The sequence below is a fragment of the Papaver somniferum genome, chromosome 2 (genome assembly GCF_003573695.1).
Source record: "Papaver somniferum cultivar HN1 chromosome 2, ASM357369v1, whole genome shotgun sequence".
In the NCBI taxonomy this organism is placed as follows: Eukaryota; Viridiplantae; Streptophyta; class Magnoliopsida; order Ranunculales; family Papaveraceae; genus Papaver; species Papaver somniferum.
The window spans coordinates 85217233-85241277 of NC_039359.1; the positions used below are offsets into that span (position 1 = coordinate 85217233).

The following is a 24045-nucleotide window of genomic DNA, read 5'->3' on the forward strand; positions in this document are numbered from 1 at the left end:
TCTTTCTAGGATAAGTGTGAAGGTTTTTATTTTAGATTTTTCCATAAAAAGGGGTACCCCTAAGTAAGGATCCTTAAGGTTAATGTGTCTAATTTTTAATAATTTTGACATCATTCTTTGATGTTTTGGCTCTACTTTTTTACTACAGAAAACTCCTGACTTTTCGAAGTTTATAACTTGCCCAGAGGCATTGCTAAAGGTTTCTATAGTGTCTAGAAGGTTTCAGCATTCCAATAGATCAGATTTCACAAATAATAGGCAATCATCAACAAAGAAAAGGTGATAAATGGGTTCACTTTTGGGAGTTATTTTAACTCCATGTAGGACCTTATTATGTTCTTGCACCAGAATCAGCCTAGAAAAAACCTCCATACAAATGATGAAAAGGTAAGGTGAAAGGGGATCTCCCTGTCTTAACCCTCTAGAGGGTTTAAGAGTATTTCCAGGGCTTCCATTTAGTAAAACAACAATGGAGGAGGTTGAGATGCACTGTTCTATAAGTTTGCAAACATCATTATTAAAACCAAAAGTTTTTAAAGCATTCAAAAGAAAACTCCAATTTATTCTATCAAAGGCTTTGGACATATCTATTTTGATCCCTAGTCCTCCTGTTTTGACTTTTTTCTTCTTAAAAGAATGAATTATTTCATGAGCCACAATGATATTATCTGAAATCTGTCTAAAGGAATGGAAAGCTGATTGAAAAGGGGATATAAGTTTTTCTAGAGTAGGTTTAATTATGTTTGCTAAAAGTTTAGCTATAATTTTATACACAGTGTTGCAAAGGCCAATTGGTCTAAATTGACTAGGATTCTTAGAATGTTTAAGCTTAGGGATTAGGAAAAGATGTGTAATATTTAAGGCAGAGTTCATAATTTTCTCTTTGAAGAAATTCTGGATAGTGTCTGTAACTTGCATTCCGACTAGATTCCAGTTGTGTATGAAAAAACTAACAGGGAAGCCATATAGTCCTGAGGCTTTGTTTGGTTTCATATTCTTAAGAAACATAAAGATTTCCTACTATGATGGAATTGTTAGGATCTTCTCATTGTCAGAGGGAGAGATGATGGAAGGTATATTATTAAATATAGGATCATATATTTCATAAGCGGGGAAAGATTCCATAAAAAGATATTCAATGTAAGATGTTAAAATAATGTGGATTTCCTTTCTATCCTTAGTAACTATATTTTGGTCGTTTGTTAAACTCTGGATTGTATTCCATTTTCTTCTTCTCAGGTGATGGTATGGAAGTACTTAGTGTTTCTTTCTCCTATGTGTATTATGTTGTCCCTTGATTGTTGTTTTGCTATAGCCTCTTGAGTATCATAAAGGACTTCTAATTCCTTTAGTTTTCCTTTTATTTTATTTTTTTGAAAATTTGTTACCCTTTGAGATTGCAGTCTTTCTATGTCTTTTAGTAGTTTATTTATTTTTTTGATTGGAATTCCAAAAATATTCTTTTTCCAATCAGATAGATTTTCTCCTATAGTTCTCAGATTATGGACAAGATTAGAAGATGGTTCATAATCAGGAGAAGGAGACCAATATCCTTAGATAACTTGTATACATGAAATATCATTCGGCCAAGTGTCATAAAACTTAAAAGTTCTTTCCGTTTTAGAAGTATTGTTATGTAGGGCTAACAAAATAGGGCAATGGTCTGATCCTACTGCAACTAGGTTGGATAGAGAGGCATTTGGGAATTGCAAGTGCCATTCGAAATTTGTCACAACTCTATCCAATCTTTCCTGAATGTTTTGCATACCTTCCCTATGGTTATACCAAGTAAAGTCATTTCCTGTATATCCTAGGTCATAAAGACCAGATCTTTCTAGGATTTTAGCATAGTAATCACAATTATCTTTCTTGAAAGGAATGCCTCCTAGTTTCTACGATTGGTTGAAAATCATGTTAAAATATCCTAAAACAATCCATGGCATAAGTCTTTGAGAAACTTGATTACTTATTTCTTCTAAGAAGTCCCAAGCTTCATTCCTATTATGAGGATAAGGGCTGCCATAGAAGCATGTCAGTACCCATTGTTTAGTGTCAGAAGAGTTATTCACAATGATATTAATCATGTTCATGTTCCATTTCACAATTTCAAAATGAATTTCATCTATCCAGGCTACCACAAGTCCTCCTGCAGCACCTATAGGGTCTACTATATGATAATTTGAGTAGGAAGATACTAGTTTTTTAACTAGGGGTCTTTGGTTTTTGGTTTCAGATAGAAAAAGGATTTCAGGTTTTTCTTTGTTCAGAAGATTGTGTAAATGATTTTGGGTTAAAGGGTTTCTACACCCTTGCACATTCCAAGCCAAAATTTTCATAGCTTAAGGTACTTATCCTTAAAGGAGAAAAGGAAGAAATTACTTATCATCACTTAAGGTTGTTCAAATATAAAAATTCACCAGGTTATAACTTAAAAAAAAAAACCATCAGAGCATACTTATGAATACTTAATCAGAGCAAATAAAAATGGAAAGCAAGCAGTTTTAGCAGATTACAGTTAAGCACTAGAATAAGAAGTGATAGTTATTAGAAAAAAAAAATACCTGAGTCGTTTTCTTTTGCTTTGAAGAGATAAGTTCAGGGAAAGGAATTAGTTGATAAGTGCTTGAGCGAGCCAAGTTTTCAGAAATATTCGATCCATATTGATCAATTTTTAAAAAAACTCAATCTTTTGAAGGAATAGATCAGAGATGCTCAAAAGATGAAGAGGAAAGGAAATTAGGAACTGAAATTTGAAATGCAGATTTTGGCTGTGTTAATGGGGTTTTGAAAGATGATGCAATGTCGAAATCAGGCGTATGAATGGGAGATGCAATCAAAGAATTCTTATGATGAATGGGCGAAATTAGGGATTCGAAAGAATCCCCAACAAAGTCAGAAGAAGAAAAAGAAAGTCTTCTTTTGACCAAAGGTGTAGTATTTGTTAGCTATTCTGAGGAACCAGAAATTAAAACCGGGTTGGAGCTAGCCTCGCCCGGTCCTGCTTCTAAACGTGCAATCGTATCTGGTTCCGATTCAGCAATGACTCAGAACGTTTCCGAGTTAGCTGATCGGAAAGAACCTTCTTCAGAAGAAGGAAGAGGAATAAAATTTTCAGGCAGATTAAAAGGGAAGGTCCTTTTCCCTAAGACATAGGATAATGCAAGAGGCATATCTTCGTCAGAAGAAGAACTTTCAGTAATGATAAAGGGACCAAGGACATCATAAGAGTTATGAGGGTTCTGGTGTGTTCTATTCATGGTATTACACCTGCTGTTATGCAGGGCAGGTTCTTCATCTACATATGTCCTAAAAATATCAAGGAAATTTTCTCTGACTCCAGGTTGATTTAAGTATTCTTGGACTGGAACAGGAACTCCTGTATGATCAAAGTTGTCCTTTGGATTCCAAACTTGCACAAGTACACCATTCAACCAATTCATGTCGTCGCCAGGAGAAGGAGAATTAATGGTGATATCATAAATGTCTTCAAGCGGTCTACCCTGAAGTACAACGCAACCACCTACTTTGTGTCCTAACCTCAAACAATGCGAGCAAAATTTAGAAGGAAGATTGAGATAGTTGAAATAAATGGAGGTGACAGGAAAACTTCCTACTTTCACTAATAGGTGATGAATTAAAGGCTTCTCTATGTTAATCCAGAGGAGAACTCTTGGTTTGCAGTTTGGGGTATCAGATCCAATATAAACTCTTGAAACTTGTCCTATCTTACTCGCAATTAAGCCTAACATTTCCTCACTTCTATGCTCACATTTAGCATTAGAAATCGTAGCCCAGATAGGGATTTTCTTAACCAAATCAGTTGATATATTCATTCCTTGATAAGCAGTGGTGGCTGCCAAGACATTACCAAAATGGTACCATGGACCATTAGTGGATATCCAGTGAAAATATGCTTTGTTTTTAAAATTAATGATAAAAAGGTTTGGGTCAATCTCCCTAATTTGAAAGCACAACTGAATTCCCCAGAAATTGTTAAGAGCACCTCTAACTTCCCATTGTTGTAAGGTTTTTATTGAAAAAACTCTTGCTAGTATACTAAAAGGTTTGATTCCAAAGTCTTTAAAGAAGGAAGGGGGAGTAGGAAGGAGACCAATGTGATTATGGTTTGCGTATCTTTGTGCTAAAGAAAGACCAGTTAGATGCTTGTAGATATTGAAATTTTCTCCCATTGCAAGAGAAGGGAAAAAGAGAAAGATCCAGAGAAAATAAAGAAGCAGAGGGGGAATAAATAGAGAAGCTGGGTACAAAGTGTTTTCAAAAATTGGCTCTAAACAGGACCCGTGAAAGATACTAAAATTGAAAAAAAAAATCCACCTAAACGTTATCCTATCATGTGCCGACAACAGCTAACTTTAAATCTAAGTCAAAACAAAGGTACGAGGAAGATAATCTTGAAAGTTTTTGGGGAATATAAACTTATCTATACGTGCAAAAAAAGATATGAAAATTCAAAATTGAAATAATACACTTTTTTTTTATAATAAGATAAGTAACTAAAACCGAAAACACAAAATCAATCAAAAGGAAGAAAAATCCTATCAACATAGCTAGGGGAGGGGTCATCAGGGGAAACCAAAGATTAAAAGCTCGAGGTGAAAGAAGATAAGATTTTAAGCTATTAGTACATGAATACCTACAACCTAGCCTGCAATCCTCAGCGGTCAATATATAACACAAACATATACATATTATTTGCATGAAATATCGATAGGAACCTATAATCTATGGGTTTTCTTGTTACAATTAATTCTAGGGCAATAAATAAGAATGCAGAGAATCAAGAGCAAAACGTGTTACGAGAACCTAAGAGATTTTGATTTAACAAGGCATCTCATTAAATTAAGGCGAAGAAACTCGATGGGAGACAAAAGCAAAGGAGGATTTAATCAAACATTAAATGTGCGTACCTAAATAACATTATAAAAGAATGGATTATCTATGGGTGTTCATAAGAAAAGAGAGCAGAGGAGGATACGAGAGAAATTTTTAGAAAATGGTTTGTCCGCATGAAGTTATTCTCGAGGGTGCTCTTATTTCATTAACTAGGAAAATGCGTTGCAGGGATGATCATCTTCATAGGGTTGACTATTACTTTTGTTATTATTGTGGGATTGATAAGTTTATGCATGCCGAGCAAGCAAAGTGTTTGGCTACTGCAATTTGAAACCAGAAGAGAAGGAGAGGTTGGGAGGAGATGTTAATGCAGAGATACATAGGAGAATTGCACAAGGTTTACCAGTTGATGCCAACATATTGATCAGCGAAATGCCGTCGGGATTTAAATATGAATATGTTCGAGGAACGGAAATCAGGTATAATTGGAAAAAGGGTAAGGAAAATTATGAAGCTGCAGAATAAGCAGAGGCCAGGGGCGAAATTGCTTATTAAGCTCTGATCCGACAACAACTTTCGCTATCTATATGTTTTATGAATTCAATTTCTTTTCAGTGTTTTATGTGTTATGCTAAGTAAGATAGTTTAGGTACCGACTGATAATGTTCTATATTTCTAATTTAAGTTATTAGTTATCGTTTCTACTATGAATTTGAAAGATATCTATCCTTCATTGTTTATGCTAACTATGATGCCAAAAATAGGCCCTGAAAAGTGTAATAACAAATCCTCTCCATTTACAGGGGGAGGTCTTTTACCAAATCAAATTTGGTAAACCAACAAATAGAAATTAATAGTAAACCAAACTATACTTCCTAAAACAAAACCACCAAGGATACTGAAAGTGTACTCAGTATACAAATTTTGTAGTTTAGGAATAAGTTTGAGGCCAACTAAAACAAAAGAAGTAACATCAATTCAATTTCTTTTCTTGTACTTCTTTACGATAAGTAAGGTGAAATCTTCCTATGGACTGCATTATGAAGGTTAAAATCGTACGATAGCCTCGTACCAAGAGCTAATAGCATTATCCAGCAAAATAAAATAAAATAAATGCATCTCTGCAGGGGAAAGCAAAAAATCGTCATTAACTCGCTGATTTCCTCTTTTTAACAATCTAGAAACTCACTGGGGAAAATAAGCGAATTCTACCTTATCTTCTCCTCTTTTACATTAAAAAAAAAAGCAGTTTCAAAAGATAGAACTGGTGGAAGAACTCTTCCAGTTCCAACGGCCATGGCCACCTTCAGCTTCAAATCTCTGCGCCAACAACAACAACACTTCCTCAGCCTAACACCAAGTAAGTCCTCATCAAAACATATTAATTCAAATACCCATCACTTTCTTTCTCATGCTTTCACTCTGAAACACAAACTTCATCAAGAAATTTCCTCACTTTTTATAACAAAAGCAAGTATTAGTGGCAAATTAGAACCACGAATAGCTAATAAACAACATCAAAATGCAACACAAGTTATTGATTCTGATAAGAAAATGAATCATGGGTTATCTCCATTAAGGTCTAGAGAAGAAAGGATAAAGAAAAAATCTGATTTTAATTCATTAATGGGGGAGAAAATGGAGAGACAATATAGAAGAAGAGATAGTGATGTTGTTGAGCCTAGAAGAAAGAGAGAAATGGGTTCTGGGGTTTCTTCTTTGAGGTCTAAAGATGATGAAAAGGTAGAGACTAAACCTAAGAGAAGTAAAGGTAGTAGAGATATTATTAGAGGGAAAAAGATGGGGAATAAGTCTGATAAGAGTGAGGTGATTGAGGAGAAATATCCTAAGAAAAAGAAGCTTGATATGGTGGAAGTTCAATTTCGAATTCAGCTGGATCAGTGTTCTAAAAGAGGGGATTTTTCAACTGCAATTTCTCTGTATGATTCAGTTCAGAAGGAAGAGAATCTTGAATTAGGTCAATACCATTATACTGTGCTTCTCTATCTTTGTTCGTCTGCGGCTGTTGGTGTTGTTACCCCAATGAAAAGTGGGAATGATAGTAGGACTTTCAGTATAATGAGTGTTGGAGATGATGTTGTCGAAGGAATGAGTGAGAGGGAAGATTGTGCATTGCGGGTAGATGATAATGTCAAAAGAATTGCCCGCATGAAGGGTTTTGAAATCTATGAGAAGATGTGTGCGGAGAAGATTCCGTTGAATGAAGCGGCATTGACTTCTGTTGCTCGGTTGGCAATGTCGATTGGTGATGGAGAAATGGCACTCCAGATGGTAAATACAATGAAAGAACTTGGTATAAACCCCAGATTAAGATCGTATGGACCTGCATTATTCACTTTTTGCAGCAAAGGAGATGTTGAAAAAGCATTCAAAGTTGAAGAACATATGTTGGAAAATGGGGTTTACCCTGAAGGGCCTGAACTTGAAGCACTGTTGAAAGTAAGTGTTGAAACTGGAACAGCGGACAAAGTCTATTATGTGTTGCATAAACTGAGAACCAGTGTCAGGAAAGTATCAGCTTCTACTGCAGATTTGATTGAGAAATGGTTTGGAAGTAAGGCAGCTTCAAGAGTTGGGAAGAGAAAATGGGATCAGGCATTGATATTGGAAGCAGTTAAAAATGGCGGTGGCGGCTGGCATGGTCAGGGTTGGTTGGGTAAGGGAAATTGGGCAGTGAAAATAACGTACGTTGGAGCTGATGGTTACTGTGAGGGCTGTGGGGAGAAATTGGTTACCATAGATCTAGATCCAATTGAGACTGAGAACTTTGCTAAATGTGTGGCATCTATTGCTATGAAGAGAGAAAAAAACTCAAGCTTTCAGAGATTCCAAGTATGAAAAGGTATCCCTCAACTTTCAATTTCAGTTCGACTTTGTTTTATGGCTTTTATCAATTAGGGACATACTATTTACAGAAATGGCTGGACTATTATGGACCTTTTGAAGCAGTGGTAGACGGTGCTAATGTGGGTCTTTTTACCCAAAAGAGCTTTTCAGTATCTAAGGTAATTTTGTTGTTCCCTTCGGCTAGCTTCATTTTTCTTTTACCATGGTATCAGACCAGGGTCCTTGCGAGCTCCACATTACACAGTGGAAAGTGTAAAGGCTCAATATAACAGCACTTGTGAGGGGGCATTTTGAGAATAGCCCCACATGGACAATGAGATCCTATTAAACCTTGAATATTATCAATTGATGATCTTTGCTGCATTCCGCTCTCTGCCAAGTTCTTTTTAGGATGACTATACACAAACTCAATAATTTCATTGTAGAATTATATATATATCTGTTACCATGCTTCTAATTTTTAGTCGCATTTCTAGGTGAATGCTATTGTCAATGGAATTCGCCAGAGGCTTCCTTCAAAGAAGTTGCCTCTGATTATTGTGCATCATAAGCGTATTGAAGGAGGCAAAATGGAAGAACCAGCAAATAAAAAAATTATAGAGAAGTGGAAGAATGCAGATGCAATCTTCGCTACACCAACTGGATCAAATGATGATTGGTGAGCATATGATAATTTTGGTCCCACAAAGTTTACTTATATATTATTCTCCAAAATGAGTTGTTATCCTGTTATTTTTGACAAATCAGTGTATCTGTTGGTGTTCACGCATGCTTCGTTTTTCTTTTTCTTTCTCCTTCTGTATTCTCACTCCCCAAGATTAATTACCTATACTCCAGGTACTGGTTATATGCAGCTATAAAGTTTAAGTGCTTACTGGTGACCAACGATGAAATGCGAGATCATATATTTCAACTTTTAGGAAATGATTTCTTCCCAAGATGGAAAGAAAGGCATCAGGTAGGTAATTTTGTTCATTGTACAAACTCTTTTTCTGCTGAAATTTCAAGTCTTACAGACACAAACAACACTGTATCATTCTTGCACTGAACTGACAAGAAGAAAAAGTGAATATTTTTCTGATCAACTAATGGATTGCTATTCACTCCTCCTAGTTTGCGATTTCTAAGCAACATGTAAATGAGGGAGTTTTGCGGGGAAACCCCAAAATACTATCTTAACATTTCTAGACTCTTTAACATCTCTTTGATCCATGTTTGTGACTTTCACTCAACGAGATAGTAATTTTCCATTTTATCTGTCAGATGAAAGAAAGGTTCTGAGTCTAATATGTTCTCCATCTACACCTGTGGTGCTAACAAGTCATATTCTGGTTTTCATGAAGGTACATTTTAATTTCAGCGAGTGGGGTCCAGAATTTGAAATGCCTCCTCCTTGTTCTGTTGTTATTCAGGTCAGTTTCACTTTGTCCAAGCCTGCTTCAATGTTAATGTGGAGTAACAATTCATGTGTTATCTCTTTAATGAGAAGCATAGATTCTGAAACTGACATAGTTGCCCTATTCTTTATGATACAGGAATCAGAGTGTGGACACTGGCATATTCCGGTTGCATCAGAACAAGATTCAGAAAGGGATAGAACTTGGCTTTGTGCAACACGCATGCATGTTGAAAACCAAGATTTTCCCAAAAGACATGAGGGTAATCACTAGAACCCAACTTGCCAATATCATTCTCCCTCTCCCTCTCTCTCTGTCTGGAGCATGGATGGACTATGGCTTTCTTATAGCTCACGAGTTATATGAGACCCTGCACCTAGTTCTGTGACACTTTTGGTCTTCTTTTTTAACACTACCACATTTTTCACCCTGATTTTGCAGAAGAAATATTTTAAAGAAAACACTATCAGAAGTTTTGTTTTCTTTGTTAGTGAAGTGTGATATTAGTAGTTTCTTGATAAAGTTTACCAACCTATTTTGGAAAAGTCATGAGAAATAAGTAGTAGTTCAAGATGAGTTCTGACTCCAGTATCAGCCAAAACTGGGACTTGAAGCGCAATCTGTCACAACATTTCGTCAGAAGTCTTAACTATGGTTTTTGATCAGTGCCCATGTAAGTGCAGGCTCTATATAGAATGGAGCTGGCTAAGTTGCCATAGAATTCTGCCGAACAGTATCTTTTTGTTGTGTTTCGTTGTTATTTTCCATATTATTTTTATCCTAATTGCTCTATTGATCTTTAACTGCCCCCTCTTTATTACCATATTGTAAAATAATCTTAGTTGCTTAACGTGATTTCGCAAGTCACCTGGTTTATTCGGCCTAATGTCATATCTTGAAACAGATGCACATCTTCCAAACAACATGAAGAGCAAATCTCCAAGTAAAATCATGAAGCAGCGGCCATCAGATCATGGTGAAGGTTCAAAGATACATGAAAATACTCAACCCCCTCCTGCACAAGAAACCTACAGGAACCTTAGAAATATTTTATCAGCTTCACTATTATCAAACTCAAACTATCAAACCCCTATTTCTGACATTGAGAATGCTGAGAAACTTAGTGGCTGCACAATTGACTTCCAAATCTGAGTGGCACCTCTTTTTATTCAAAGCACAGATCTTACATCTTCCATGCAGAGCAGATTCAAAGAAATTTTTTTGCAGAAAGCTCCCTTAATAGCATTTAGTTTTCACACTGGTCTTGCTTATCAGATGTAAATTGAGTTTAATCTGTGTCAGAATGTAATCTCTGGGTTCTGTTACAGGTAGGATTGTATATTTCAAAAGGAACTGGATTCCAAACATCAATCAACTCAAATGGGTTTCCTATTCAAGGAGTACTGTAAATATAAAGCTTCCAGTTGCTTCTGCGCAATTTCTAAAAATAAGTAACGCCAAAAGGCGGTTTTGGCCTGAGATTAGAAGATTTAGAAGCACTCTAAAAAAGGAAACCGTTCTCAGCTAAGACGCGTTACCATCACGCATACAGAAGCTTATATAAGGAGGGCACTCCATCTTATATTTCCCATCCCATGCGATTGTTTTTTCAGCTTCTGCAAAAAAAAAAAATCTCTCGTCGATTGACAAACAGAGATGAACATGGCAGAAGCTAAGGTAAAGAAAGCAAGAGATGTTTTAATGGCTGACAAGTATAATGTTGAAGCCTCGGAAATTCTAGCAAATCAAGCTCAGCGTTTGCCAATAACAGAAGCGGCACCAATATACGAGCAACTTCTCTCAGCGTTTCCAACAGCTGCAAAGTACTGGAAGCAGTACGTGGAGGCATACATGATTGCAAACAATGATGTTGCAGCTAAACAGGTATTCGGTCGCTGTTTATTAGAGAATCGTCAAATTGCTCTATGGCGTTGTTATATTCGTTTGATAAGGAAATTGAATGACATGAAGGGTGCAGAGGGACAAGAAGAGACCAAGAATGCTTTTGAGTTTATGCTTAATTATGTTGGTTCTGACATTGCATCTGGACCTGTATGGATTGAGTATATTACGTTTTTGAAGTCATTGCCGGCTACAGATCCACATGAGGAGTCTCAACGTATGGCTTCGATAAGGAAGGTGTACCAGAAGGCTATCGTTACACCTACTCATCAGGTTGAGCAAATTTGGAAGGATTATGAGAAATTTGAGAACTCTGTCAGCCGTGCATTAGCAAAAGATCAAGTGTCAGAATACCAACCGAAACACAACAGCGCCAAGGCCGTCTATAGAGAGCGAAAGAAATTGGTTGATGGCATTGATTGGAATATGCTTGCAGTACCTCCAACTGGATCTGACAAGGAAGAGCAGCAACACATGGCGTGGAAAAGGTTTCTGGCATTTGAAAAAGCGAACCTGCAGAGGATAGATAGTGAAGCTTCTAAGAGTCGAATTATCCTCGACTACGAGCAGTGTCTAATGTATTTATGTTATTATCCAGATGTATGGTATGACTATGCTACATGGCATGCAGATAATGGTTCTATGAATCTTGCAGTCAAAGTTTATCAGAAGGCTTTGAAGGTTTTGCCTGATTCTGAATTGCTGAAATATGCTTACGCGGAAATGGAGGAATCTCGTGGTGAAATTCAGTCTGCTAAGAAGATTTATGAGAGCCTTTTGGGGGATGGGGTGAATGCAAGTGCACTGGCACACATACAATTCATCCGTTTTCTGAGAAGAACTGAAGGAATTGAAGCAGCTCGCAAGTACTTCGTAGATGCTCATCAGTTTCCAAACTGCACGTATCATGTCTTTGTTGCGTATGCAATGATGGCATTTTGTCAGGACAAGGATCCAAAGTTGGCGCACAATGTCTTTGAAGCTGGTATGAAGAGATTTATGCATGAGCCTGAGTACATCCTCGAATACACAGATTTCTTGTGCCGTTTAAATGATGATAAGAATGTCCGCTCATTGTTTGAGAGGGCCTTGAGCTCGCTCCCACCAGAGAAATCTGTAGAGGTCTGGAAGCGGTACACCCAGTTTGAGCAAACATACGGCAATCTGGCTAGTATTTTGAAAGTAGAGCAAAGGAGGAAAGAAGCTCTTTCTAGAATAGGTGAAGACGGATCCTCCGCGTCCGAGAGTTCTTTACATGATGTTGTGTCAAGGTACAGTTTTATGGGTCTATCGCCGTGCTCATCTAAAGACCTGGATTATTTGGCGCGTCAAAACAGTCTTGTGAAAAATATCAACAAGAAGGCCGAAAAGTCAGTTCTACCAAATGGCGTCAACGATGCAAAAACATCTGCAGCACCTGCTAAAGATGCTGCATTACTTCCTAACACCACAGAATCCCCAGCTACTTCAAAATCCTTATTACCTGCTCCTGCTGCACCTTTAGTTGGGGGGACTGGGGCAACAAAATCACTTAATGAAATTTTGGGAGCGTTTTCTCCAGCTTTGGCAGGATTCGTAAGAAACTTGCCTGCTGTTGATGGGCCTGCGCCGGATGTGGACATAGTCTTATCTATATTACTGCAGAGTAATCTTCCTCCAGTACAGACAGGAAAATTAGCCCCAGGACCTATCATGAATGACGCTTCTGGTGCAAACAAGTCGCGCCCCAACCCAGGTGGTGTACCTGTCAAATTAACTAAACAAATGCATTCAGGGGTAAAGAGAAAAGACATGGACAGGCAACAAAATGATGAAACCCCTGTCCAGAGCCAACCAGTTCCAACAGATGTTTTCAAGATTAGACAAATGAAGAAAGCTCGAGGAGTCACCAGTTCACAAACTGGATCCGCATCCGGTAGTAGTGGAAGTTCGTTCTCAGGAGAGAGCTCTCAGGCAGTTTCGAGTAATTGATGTACTTTAAATTGGCGCTATTTTGACATTTTTTTACTGCAATCTTTCTTTTGTATGTACACTGTGACTGTAATTCAATTTTAAACATTTAATGAAAGGCCGCAAGCCAACCAGAATTATGAAAATTGGCATTACAGGACTGAGTTAGAAATTCACTGCAATTATATTCTGTAACTATTTGTTAGCATTATATTTCATCATTGTTAAATATCGAATTTTCGTTTTTATGTTTTACCTTTATACATATATTTCTCCTTTTTACCGGATAGGTAGTACTAATGACAGATAATGTGTGTGAAGAGAGATTAAGATGGCGAAAACTGTGAACTCATGCACTTGCACCTGTATCATGGACAGGAGGAGGCTTTTGCTTCACCTTTGCCATGTCTACAAGGTCACCAAACAGCTTATTATCCCCTGAATTTGGCTTCCTCATAGGTGGCACGTATGAAGTGTAGTCCCTCTTAGAGTTGTCATCTCGCACGGAGAGACCATGCATACCCTGGTTGATATACTGAACCCCTTGACTATGATCATACCCATAACCACCTTGGAACTGCTGGTTGTTCTGTTGCATCATATGTGGATTCATCTGACTAGCATGTACTTGATGAGGGAGCATGACCATCATTTGGCCTCCTTGGGTTGAATAAGGAATACCAACAAGTTGGTTGTTCTGCATTGTCTGATAATTTATGTTCGTCATCTGGCCATCCGTTATTGGTTGAATGTGCATCCCAACCATGTTACCATTTCCCATAGAATAGGAATGAGTTGCACCAGGCATTTGTTGTGTGTGTGTGACCACCAATTGAGTGACTTGTAGCTGCTGAGGCTGTTGATGATTTCCCACCAGTTCGTTGTTGTCTGTCGTTTCAGTTTCCCAAGGTGGTCGTGGCAGGGTACCACTGCTTTCATAACTTCCGCCTGTTGCAGATTCAAAGGGTGAGAACGGGGTAAAGAAAAGAAAAGTACGAAAAAAAATATGGAAATATAGCATACCGTAATGAGGTTGCGGCTGCTCATTGTAATTTCGTGGAGAATTTCCATTTCCGTTTATGTAAAACATTTGTTGCTGATTCGGAGACTGTAGCATCGACGAGTGCGGTGACATTTGTCCAGCCGGATAGTTTGGATGGGAATTATAAGGATCTGGTGCTGTCTGAGGAAACAATCCTGCAAGAACAAGAGCATTATTCGGCTCAGATACTGCAACGCCGTTTGGCTGCTGTTGTTCATTATCATTCACAGGAACAATTGCTAGTGATTCCTCTTTAGTTGGTTCTTCGCCTGCATTTGAAGAGCCAGGGTCTTCAAAACTGAGAAGGTCCATGATGGGACCTGGTGGAGGTTGATTGGCTGCAGTAATACTTGTACTGGACCTGCATTGATAGAATAATACTCATTAGTGTCTTTCAAGTTTGATATGTATCTATATTTTGAGAAGATTTAAGAAATTTGAGCATTACCCCACATCTTCCGTTGTAACAATAAGATCCTTAATATCCATTAGCGGCGCATCTGGGTCAGGCTTCTCCGTTTGTACAGCCGTTCCTGAAACCATGCTTTGATACTTTGCTAGTATTTGATGTAAGTCATCGTTCAATGATAGTCCTCGACGAATAAGCTCTTCATCCCTAAACAGCTAACACATATTCAGCCATTTTTTTTATAATGTCCCATAATAAACAACATTTCACATACTCTCCAACTTGGGTAATAATAGAATGAAGATACTCAAAAATTGCAACTAAAATCGTTACGGGTTGTCCGGGAAATGAAACTTAAGCAAGAGTCTTACGAAGCTGTGTTGATAAGGTGTACCAATCTCTGCTTGTAGGAACGACTCTGTGCAACCAGATCAACAAGAACATCCTGTTTGAGCCCCTGCTAGACGACCAACTGAGATGATCAGAAAATGCATAGAAACTGCAAGCGGCTTACTTGATTATGCATAGTGCAGAATAATATTTAGCCGAGCTTAAAGCAAGATATGAGTGCAATAACTCGTTTGTGGAAAGGAACCAACTAGGAAAAAGGAAAAGAACTTCACTTCACCTCTTTATCTGCAGGATCTAAAGCACTTAGCATGTCTGACAGGATATCTATGAGCGCGCTCACGTTTTGAATATCTGTCAGGCTAGAAAAAGTAATACAAGTTAAGAGATCACCTGAACAGCCAGCACATTCTCCTTAGAAAATCAGGTTAACGGAAATTTTTAACATTGGTAACACATTTAGTTGTTCAATTGGATAGATGCAGAACAGGATATGTCAGTATAGGAGGGAAGCAAGCAAATGCGCAGTTGAGGATACGAAATAACAAATTTGGTTAATATATTGAGTTATCCTGATTAGGTAAACCGGCATAGTGAATTAGAAGCTCATATGTGTACCTCAAGGTTGGAAATTCAGAATCAGATGAAGAGTCAGTCCCATGATTTTGTGTATCTGACGTAGAAGGATGCATTCGAGTAGTAGTAGTGTACATGGGTAAGGGCATGTCAGAGCTCTTGGCAAATACAGGTCCACCTCCACGCTGGAAACAGAAACCGACAATTTGTCTAAGTAAATATAAAAAAGAAAAAGTAAAAATCACAATGCCGTCTTGGCATCATTCTAGATACCAAATCCTAATTGTACCGCAATATCACATTGTGCATCATAAATTTGTGGATGTCTGCGCCTTGCACTACCGATAACTTCTTTCCATGTCTCAAGTACGGAGTCTAGCTTATCTGAGACAGCCTCATTATACTGGGCAAAGCATGGAACAAACAATAATTCACAATAATTACAACAAACTCAAAGGTTGTCCAAAATTTGAATTGACACAAGTTACGCATATCCAAACCTTCTTTGTTCCTAGTTTCACCAACACAAGATGAATTTCTTTATCCACAATATGCATATGCACAAAATTTCCGCAGTTCTTTAGAACCGTATCCAGAAGCTGGTATAGGAAAACAGAAACCAAATTAGCAGTCATTCATTTGGAGTTGTTCGGCTGGAATGCTACTAATTGAGGCCTTGATGCAACAAATATTGCTTAGGTAGGTATTGCGATTTTTTGGAAACAACTGCTGTAACATCACAAGCGGCCATTACCATGGTAACCGTTATAACATGATCAAGGCATTGACTAACAACAGGGATTAAGATGCGTACCGTAAGAGCAAGAACTTTGACTTTTGGATTTTTACTTTTAAGCCGCTTCTTAATGCCTCTGACAATATCCTTGATTTGCCTGATGAACCAAAAATGAAAGTGAGAATATTGATCTAAACAAGCATATTGCAGTAGCAAATGAACACTCAGGCAAAATTTCCATACGAACAAGAAATCAAAAATCTAAGCAAACATGTATTCTACATTGTTCAGAGCACAAAAGGAATGCTAAGCTAAACATGTGGAATATGTAAACTGAAATTCAGCATATCATCAAATTTTACAGGAATATGAATCATTTGTGCATTCCGGCTCTTTGTTGAAGCGGAATAGGCTAAGCTAAACCCTTTATCATACAATTATTGCACTATGTTGCACGAAATTGGTGCAAATTGCAAGCACAGAATATACAACAGAAATTGAGAAATGAATTGAACAACACATACAAAATCTCTAAAATCATAAGAAATTAATATTAAAACGTAAACAAAAAAATGATGTTTCATAAAAAAGAAGAAGAGGGAAAGGGTTGAGAATCATACGTAGCATCACGATTCATCAAATCACAAATTTCAACATTCATTGCCCAATCAGGACCAATCAATTTATCACTTGTTGCTCTTTCAACCAAATGATGCACCATTTTTCAAATAATTTCTCAATAAATTCGTCAAAGAATTTCAATCCCTTTTCTCTCTAAAATTTCTATTCCTTTTCTTTTCTCATGTTTTCTCTTTCGTTTCTGCAGAACAGCAATCTCTCGGATTTTGCGATCCATGTTTCTTTGGACGGATGGTTAATAAACTGCATGATGGTTATGAGGGGTGGGCAAATTTTTGACGTTGGATATTGCACTGCAGCTGCTTTTTTGGGTATGGGCCGTATGGCTTTGGATGACCCTATTTTGAGCGGCAGAGAGCTGTAGCCTATCCTGTGAAAATGGGTTTGCCGCTTGACTTGTTTAAGAGTTTGGTGACATAATCCAAAATTAGCTTAAATTTGCAGCTAAGCATTTTGTAAGATTTTGTAATGCTACATGTTTCAAGAACTACATGGTTCTGTAACTTCTGTTACACAATTAGATAAATTGTTCAAATCACAAAAGAAAATGTGAAACATTGGAAGTCGACTTGAGAAATTGAGCTATCTATTCTGCTGTCCGCACGATTGATTGATTCTGTATCCTGCGGGAAATAGCATCGCACAAGGCTCAGTAAGGAACAGGTACCCGTACTGACGGAGGACCAGATTTCATGTCCTCCAGAAGAAGATCAAGAAGTGCCAGTGCAACTGGACCTTCTTTGCCTGCCAAAAGCCAATCACAATGACAAGTTAAATTGAGTCTCATACATAATGTAACTAGAAATTGAACATCTGTTTGTGATTCTTACCGCTGTCAATGACCTGATCATCCCACTGCACCACAGGACGCACAAGAGTCCCACTTCCAATAAGCATCATCTCCTTGGCTCCCTTTCCTTCTTCCACAGTGATATTTCCCACCCTCATTCCAGCAATTACTCCCTTCTGCACAAGCCCCTCGGCAAGAGCCAAAACTCTTTTAGCCGTGCACCCACTAAGAATTTTGTCAAAGTACGGCATCAGAAACTCGTTTTCTTTAGAAACAAATGCCACATTCATGTTTGGTCCCTCTGCAACAAAGCCATCATCATCCAACCATATTCCAGCAAAAACACCCTTTTCTTCAGCTTCCATCTTTGAAAGCACATTCGGCAAGTAATTCACGCTCTTCACCGTGGAAAATTGGGGTGGTTTAATCGGAATCGTTGAAGTTGACACTTTAACCCCTTCTTGAAGGTGAGGACTTTGATCCTGGAACACAATTGCATACATAGAGGATTGATGACAGCCTGCTGGAGATAGTTGGAAATCACCTGGTCCGGCAGAGAGCCAATACCGTAGAGATCCTTCCCTACATTTTGATGCTGCGACGGTTTGTATCAGGATGCTTCTTATCTGTTCCCTGTTAAAAGGCAGGTTGATCTTTGCGTTGGTTGCTGACCTTAAGAAACGGTCAATATGCTGGTCTAGCTCGTAGAGATGTCTAAGATGGAAAACAAAAACATTACAGAAATTGATTAGTGGTTACCCCAAAGAAGTCGAAAATCAACTTAGTGGCTGACTAAAGGATTGGATTATTGCTATAACCGAACATGAAAGTAAGTACTCATTTAACTGGAGAATTCCTAAAACACTAAAATTATCCACACAAAAGCTGAGAAAGTATGAGTTACTTAACAAGCAAAAATAAATGCGAAGACATGTGGAGAAATGCGCAATGGAGATAATAAGCTACGACATCTGTGAATCATGCTGACCAGTTAAGAACTCAGGTAGCTATTAAGTAAAAATAAGCAGTAAATATGCTTACCCATCTATGATTGCAGCTGTATCAAAAACGCCATGTCCTCTATGAACGATGTGATCGTCAATGGGTATGACCATCGCGGAAGAATCAGTAGTAATTCCACCAACAACACTAGAATACATAGCCATGTAATTCTGCTTACTTTCATGGTTTCCTCTGTAAGCTCTTAGCTTTTCAATAACCTAGGACATGTGCATTTAACTCTATTACTAAAAAAATACAAACTCAAAATAAAGATTGCACAAACATGAACATAAAAGCAAGTAATTGAGATAAAAAAAAATGAACCTCTGAAGATGAGAGAAGAGGAACAGCATCATGAATTACAGTACTGTTATTAGTACACTCTGTTGTTTGACCAGAGGTCTGAACAGCCTTGACTCGTGTTTGAAGTGATTTTCCATGAGTTGTAAGACTAAATTGACGAAACCCAATTCCCTGAAACCCAAGATTTTGCGTCGAATCAAAAGAGGATGCAATTTTGGTGTAGTTTGATAGGGAATTTGATGTGGGTTTTTGTAGATATGAAGGAATCGTAGCCATTGATGAGTGTGATCAGAAACTTCTTTATGTGATCTCAAAAGAGGAAGATCAAACCAATTGTACAGAATTTGGTGAAGAAAAAAGATTTGAGTGAATCAAACTCTCAAAATAATCCCTAGTAGGTAGTGAACGCCAACTAGGGGAGAATGATTAATATTCTGGAGTAGTGATTAACGGTTGAGATAGGATACAGCTGGACTACAAGTACCTTTCTTCGCCACATGTAAATGACACGCAGGCTGGCATGCGTTTCTGCAGATTATTCCGCGGAGTCCGACTTTGCGTCATTTTGCGTCTTTGACTAAAACAAATTTTCAAGTAAGGACGAGTTGGCCGGCAGACTATAGGAAGCCAAATAGATAGCAGGTAGTATTATTTGATTTTTGGATTTTCTGACCTGAAGGATAAATAATAGATAAATAAATAAAGTGGAAATGACTTGGATGTGTAGAGGAATGGTAAAATGTGACCAAAATTCAGACTTTTCAGAAGTTAAAAAATCTTATCTCAGCCAAAATTACACGATCTTAAGTGTACAAATGAGGGCTCTGGCTTTGGGGAACGTTGAGTGTGTCTATGTTAATTTTCCTAACCGGCAGCCAAGGCTACCTATAATCACCAGGTGCCAAGGGGTTTGAAAGCTGGCAGGGCTCATTGTTGATTATTACCATCGAGCTTTTTCTTTCTGAACGTTTTGTGTAGTTGGGCTTGTGTTTCTTGAACTCCTATACTTCGTAGAATGCCTCTCTAATGCGTCTAACGATTAGTATCCTAGGCAAAGGCAGTGTGTCCTTGGTAAGGCCGCAACCTGTCCACATCTTCGGAGGATATTATCTTTATGACGGATAATGCTGCCAAAATATATGTGCATTGATGACCATATTTTCAGCAATATTCTGCAGATATGTAGGGTTTCTCTACTTTCCCAAGTAATCGGATTTCTTCTTGTCAAACACGGATCTTTATTCTCTCATCCATTTTTTTTGTTTTTCCTTTCGCCATTGCTGTTCTCTTATATGTTATGGCGTGTTTGAGAAAGGGGAAAAGTTTGATCATCGATGAAGATGAGCAGACTGTCAAGCACGAGCTTGATCTGGACAACACAAAGAGGAAGAAGATAAGGTAACAGAGAGACGCAAAGAGCTTAGTGACTTCTACACTCAAATTAGCGCAGCCTCAGATTCAATTTCTCATTCATTGCCTTCACCAAGGGTACAACATTGTCTTAAATACTGAAAGTAAAACCCTATTGGCTAACCCTAATCAACCACAACATAACACATGTGGAGTTATTACTATAATGATTAACAATAAAGACGACTTAAAGAGCAAGATAAGGAACTAATCTCTAATGATTATCAATTATTGAGAGCACCTACAAAATACTATGGGCAGCCATAAAACAGGACATGACAATACCTCCCTCTTCAGACAATCTTTGTCCTCAAAGATTAAACTTTGGGAAATGGGCAGTTACATTAGTGATATCCTCCCAAGTGGCATCTTCTGGTGTTGTATGGGACCATTGAATCAAGACTTGGTTCACCATTTGACCCTGACGAAAATCTTAGCGAAAACCCAGAGCAGCAATTGGTTTCAACACAATTTCTCCTCTTCATCAGTGAGTGGCAGGTCAGGGAGAGCAGTGGCAGTGAGACCAATCTTCTTTTTGAGTTGTGACACATGAAAAACTGGGTGTATTTTGGAAGTAGGTGGAAGAGCCAACCTGACCGATATTCTGCTGCACCCTGAAAGGACCAAAGTATCTAGCAGAGAGTTTGAAATTATTTCTCAAGGCTAATGAAGATTTCATGTAAGGTTGAAGCTTGAGGAAGACTAGATTTCCAACTTCAAACGATCTATCAGTTCTATGCTTATCACAAAAAACTTCATTCTTGCCTGTGATTTTTGAAGAGACTCCTTGAGGATGTCAAGCATAGCATCTCTGTCTTTAATATAGTTTTCCACATCAGCTACTGAAGAAGTTACATCCATGGGAAAGGCCATATGGGGGGGGGGGGGGGGGGGGGGGGGGGGGGGGGTGAGTATCCATATAGGGAAGTAAAAGGAGGCATATGTAGGCTAGAGTAATAATTGGTGTTGTACCACCATTCAGCAAGGGAGAGCCACCTACTCCAACGCTTTGGCTTGTGCCCTGTCATACACCTTAAGTAACTTCCCAAACATGAGTTTACTCTCTCTGTTGACCATCTGTTTGTGGATGGTAAGCAGTGCTCATATGCAGTCTGGTGCCCAAAGACTTGAAGAGTTCTTTCCAGAATGTGCTGGTGAAGACCTTGTCTCTATCAGAGACAATTGATGCTGGTAAGCCATGTAGTTTGAAAACATTGTGGAGGAATTCCTGAGCCACAGTGATAGCAGTAAAAGGATGTGTTAATGCAATGAAGTGTGCGTATTTGGTAAACCTATCAACAACAACCATGACAACATCCTTCTTGTTTGATGTTGGTAGCCCTTCAATGAAGTCCATAGAGACATGTTGCCATGCTTGAGAGGAAATTGGTAAAGGATGAAGTAGACCTGCAGGTGGCACATGTTCGACTTTGTTCCTTTGAAAAGTATCACAATGGCTGACAAGAAATGTAATATCTTTTTTCAGTCCTTTCCAATAAAAGTATCTCTTAGCTATTTGGTAGCTGCCTTGCACCCCTGAATGGCCTCCTAAGGCAGAATAGTGAATAGACTCCATGAGTTATTTCTCAGGTCATTTGATTCACCCACATAGAGTCTCCTCTTGTACCTAATGATGCCATCAATGTAAGAGTAATTGGGTACAGAGTCTGACTGAAGTAGTAGCTGAGGAAGTATGGTAGTGGCCACATGGTCTTGTTCATAACTGGAGATGAGCTCTTGAGCCCAAGTAGGAGTGGAGAATGATAAGGAGCTACAAGTAGCTAAAGTAGCATCAGATGGAAGTCTTGAGTGTGCATCAGCTGCTGTGTTATCACACTCTTTCTTATATTGGATAGTGTAATCATACCCCAATAGCTTCTTTAACCACCTCTGCTGCAACACAGTAGTAATTTTCTGATCCAAGAAGTATTTAATGCTATGTTGGTCAGTGTTTATGAAGAATTTATGACCCAAAAGGTAATGCCTCCATCTAGTGACTGCCATAACCATAGCTAGTAATTCTTTCCCATAAGTAGATAGTCCCATGTTTTTGGGGCCTAAGGGTTTGCTGAAAAATTCTATGGGCTTGCCTTCTTGCATGAGTTCCAACACCATGTGTACATGCATCAGTCTCAACTATGAATGGCTTAGAAAAATCAGGTAAGGCAAGAACTGGTGGAGAGCACATTGCAGTATTGAGGGAAATAAAAGCATCCAATGTTGAGGAAGACCAAATGAATGCATTCTTCTTTAGTAAGTCATTAAAAGGCTTGCAAATGGTTCCATAACCTCTCTCAAATTTCCTGTAATACCCTGTGAGGCCAAGGAAACCTCTTAGTTTCTTTAAATTTGTGGAAACATGCCGCTCTTGCATGCACTGAAGTTTTTCAGGGTCAGCTGTGACACCTTGAGCAGTGATGATATGACCCAAATAATGCAAAGATGGTTGAGCAAAGGTGCACTTAGAATAGTTGGCAATAGCTGGTGTTGCCTGAGTAAAGTAAGTACCAAAGAGAGGTGTTTAATATGTTCTTCTAAGCTAGAAATCTAAATCAAGATGTAAATAAAGAAAATAATGACAAATTTTCTAAGATATGGACCAAATACAGAATTCATCAATGCTTGAAAGCTGGCTGGGGCATTGGTTAAACCAAATGCCATTACTCTGAATTCATAGTGACCATGGTGAGTCCTAAATGCAGTTTTATGTATGTCAGGGACATGTGCTCTAATCTGATAATATCCTGACCTTAAATCCAATTTAGTAAAGATAATGGCACCATGTAATTCATCTAATAACTCATCAATGATGGGAATATGGAACTTATCTTTAACTGTGATGTCATTGAGTTTTCTATAGTCTACAGAGAACCTCCAAGTATTATCCTTTTTCTTCACAAGAAGTATTGGAGAAGTAAAGGGACTTTGGTTGTCTTGAATGATACCATCTTGTAGCATTTCTTGTACCAACTGTTCCACCACTGACTTATGAATGTAAGGACATTTGTATAGTCTTAGTGAAATTGGCTGAGCATCGGGTTTAAGTTGTATTTTGTGGTCCAAGCTTCTAGGTGGTGGTAGGGTGGTTGGCTCAGAAAAGACATCATGAAATTCTGAAATGATATGTTGTATTTGAGGGGGTATGGTAGAAGGTGCAAGGTAGATGATATATGAAAGAATTGACCCACCAGTGCAGGGGTGGTTTTCTTTAGAAATCTTTTCATTGCATTACCACTCATCATCATAAGTGAGGGTTTAGAAGTAGTACCTTGAAGAAGGATAGGAGTACCATTGTAGAGGAATGAGATTGGAAGTTTTGCAAGATTAAAAATGACATCTCCCAATGTGCTAGACAATCAACTCCTAAAACTAAGTCACACCCACCTAATGGCAGTAATCTGAAATCCCAAGAAAAGTCTTGGTGTTGCATTTGAAATATTTGATTATGGCACACACCAGTGCTAGTCGTTCTTTCACCATTTGCAACTGTAACTAACATGTTGGTTGTGTGTTGTACTTCACAGCCTAGCTGAGTAACCAATGCTAAGTCAATGAAGCTATGAGTGCTTCTTGTGTCGATTAAGATGGTTACTGCCTGTTTCTTGATAAATCCTGGAATGCGGATTGTGTCAGCACCCATAGTGCCAGTGAGAGCATGTAATGAAATTTCCATAGTAGACTAAACAGGGTCGTCTGTAGAGGTTTGTTGTTGTATAACTGAATCAATGGGTTATTCAGTAATGACCATGAATATTGTTGAGGCTTACAGCGATGTCCTGAAGTGTATTTTTCATCACAATTGTAACACAGACCTTGAGA

The 24045-nt window shown here is 38.3% G+C and overlaps 4 protein-coding genes across 4 annotated transcripts; 2 read left to right on the forward strand and 2 right to left on the reverse strand.

The window, feature by feature from the left end:
* Window positions 1-6041: 6041 nt before the first annotated feature.
* LOC113348266 (proteinaceous RNase P 1, chloroplastic/mitochondrial-like) lies at window positions 6042-10550 on the forward strand. Its single transcript, XM_026591977.1, has 7 exons — window positions 6042-7707; window positions 7791-7880; window positions 8199-8380; window positions 8560-8680; window positions 9066-9134; window positions 9258-9381; window positions 10024-10550. The coding sequence occupies exons 1-7, from the start codon at window positions 6151-6153 to the stop codon at window positions 10269-10271; spliced, it is 2391 nt and encodes a 796-aa protein (XP_026447762.1). The 5' UTR covers window positions 6042-6150; the 3' UTR covers window positions 10272-10550.
* A 128-nt stretch (window positions 10551-10678) lies between these two features.
* On the forward strand, window positions 10679-13023 carry LOC113348267 (cleavage stimulation factor subunit 77-like). Its single transcript, XM_026591978.1, has one exon. It carries the CDS (start codon window positions 10776-10778, stop codon window positions 12990-12992), a length of 2217 nt encoding a protein of 738 aa, XP_026447763.1. The 5' UTR covers window positions 10679-10775; the 3' UTR covers window positions 12993-13023.
* A 135-nt stretch (window positions 13024-13158) lies between these two features.
* Window positions 13159-16947, reverse strand: LOC113348268 (TOM1-like protein 9). The gene is made up of 10 exons (XM_026591979.1): window positions 16703-16947; window positions 16161-16239; window positions 15847-15945; window positions 15636-15749; window positions 15389-15531; window positions 15051-15132; window positions 14794-14879; window positions 14462-14629; window positions 13995-14374; window positions 13159-13919 (listed from the first exon to the last, which is right to left on the reverse strand). The coding sequence occupies exons 1-10, from the start codon at window positions 16801-16803 to the stop codon at window positions 13321-13323; spliced, it is 1851 nt and encodes a 616-aa protein (XP_026447764.1). The 5' UTR covers window positions 16804-16947; the 3' UTR covers window positions 13159-13320.
* Window positions 16948-17133: 186 nt separating this feature from the next.
* On the reverse strand, window positions 17134-19234 carry LOC113348269 (D-amino-acid transaminase, chloroplastic-like). Its single transcript, XM_026591980.1, has 4 exons — window positions 18838-19234; window positions 18553-18731; window positions 17552-18225; window positions 17134-17465 (listed from the first exon to the last, which is right to left on the reverse strand). The coding sequence occupies exons 1-4, from the start codon at window positions 19090-19092 to the stop codon at window positions 17371-17373; spliced, it is 1203 nt and encodes a 400-aa protein (XP_026447765.1). The 5' UTR covers window positions 19093-19234; the 3' UTR covers window positions 17134-17370.
* Between the last annotated feature and the right edge of the window lie 4811 nt (window positions 19235-24045).

What these genes read in the sequence shown, in the direction of transcription:
- LOC113348266 (XM_026591977.1), top strand. Translation starts at nt 6,151, where the DNA reads ATGGCCACCTTCAGCTTCAAATCTCTGCGCCAACAACAACAACACTTC. An exon ending in CAAGCTTTCAGAGATTCCAA is followed by an intron (nt 7,708 to 7,790) that starts GTATGAAAAGGT and finishes TACTATTTACAG; the next exon opens with AAATGGCTGGACTATTATGG. An exon ending in GATGGAAAGAAAGGCATCAG is followed by an intron (nt 8,681 to 9,065) that starts GTAGGTAATTTT and finishes GTTTTCATGAAG; the next exon opens with GTACATTTTAATTTCAGCGA.
- LOC113348267 (XM_026591978.1), top strand. Translation starts at nt 10,776, where the DNA reads ATGAACATGGCAGAAGCTAAGGTAAAGAAAGCAAGAGATGTTTTAATG.
- LOC113348268 (XM_026591979.1), bottom strand. Translation starts at nt 16,803, where the DNA reads ATGGTGCATCATTTGGTTGAAAGAGCAACAAGTGATAAATTGATTGGT. An exon ending in TAGATCCTGCAGATAAAGAG is followed by an intron (nt 14,880 to 15,050) that starts GTGAAGTGAAGT and finishes GTCGTCTAGCAG; the next exon opens with GGGCTCAAACAGGATGTTCT. An exon ending in CACCTTATCAACACAGCTTC is followed by an intron (nt 14,630 to 14,793) that starts GTAAGACTCTTG and finishes TTAGCTGTTTAG; the next exon opens with GGATGAAGAGCTTATTCGTC.
- LOC113348269 (XM_026591980.1), bottom strand. Translation starts at nt 19,092, where the DNA reads ATGGCTACGATTCCTTCATATCTACAAAAACCCACATCAAATTCCCTA. An exon ending in ACAGCTGCAATCATAGATGG is followed by an intron (nt 18,226 to 18,552) that starts GTAAGCATATTT and finishes TTTCCATCTTAG; the next exon opens with ACATCTCTACGAGCTAGACC. An exon ending in TGATCAGGTCATTGACAGCG is followed by an intron (nt 17,466 to 17,551) that starts GTAAGAATCACA and finishes GGCTTTTGGCAG; the next exon opens with GCAAAGAAGGTCCAGTTGCA.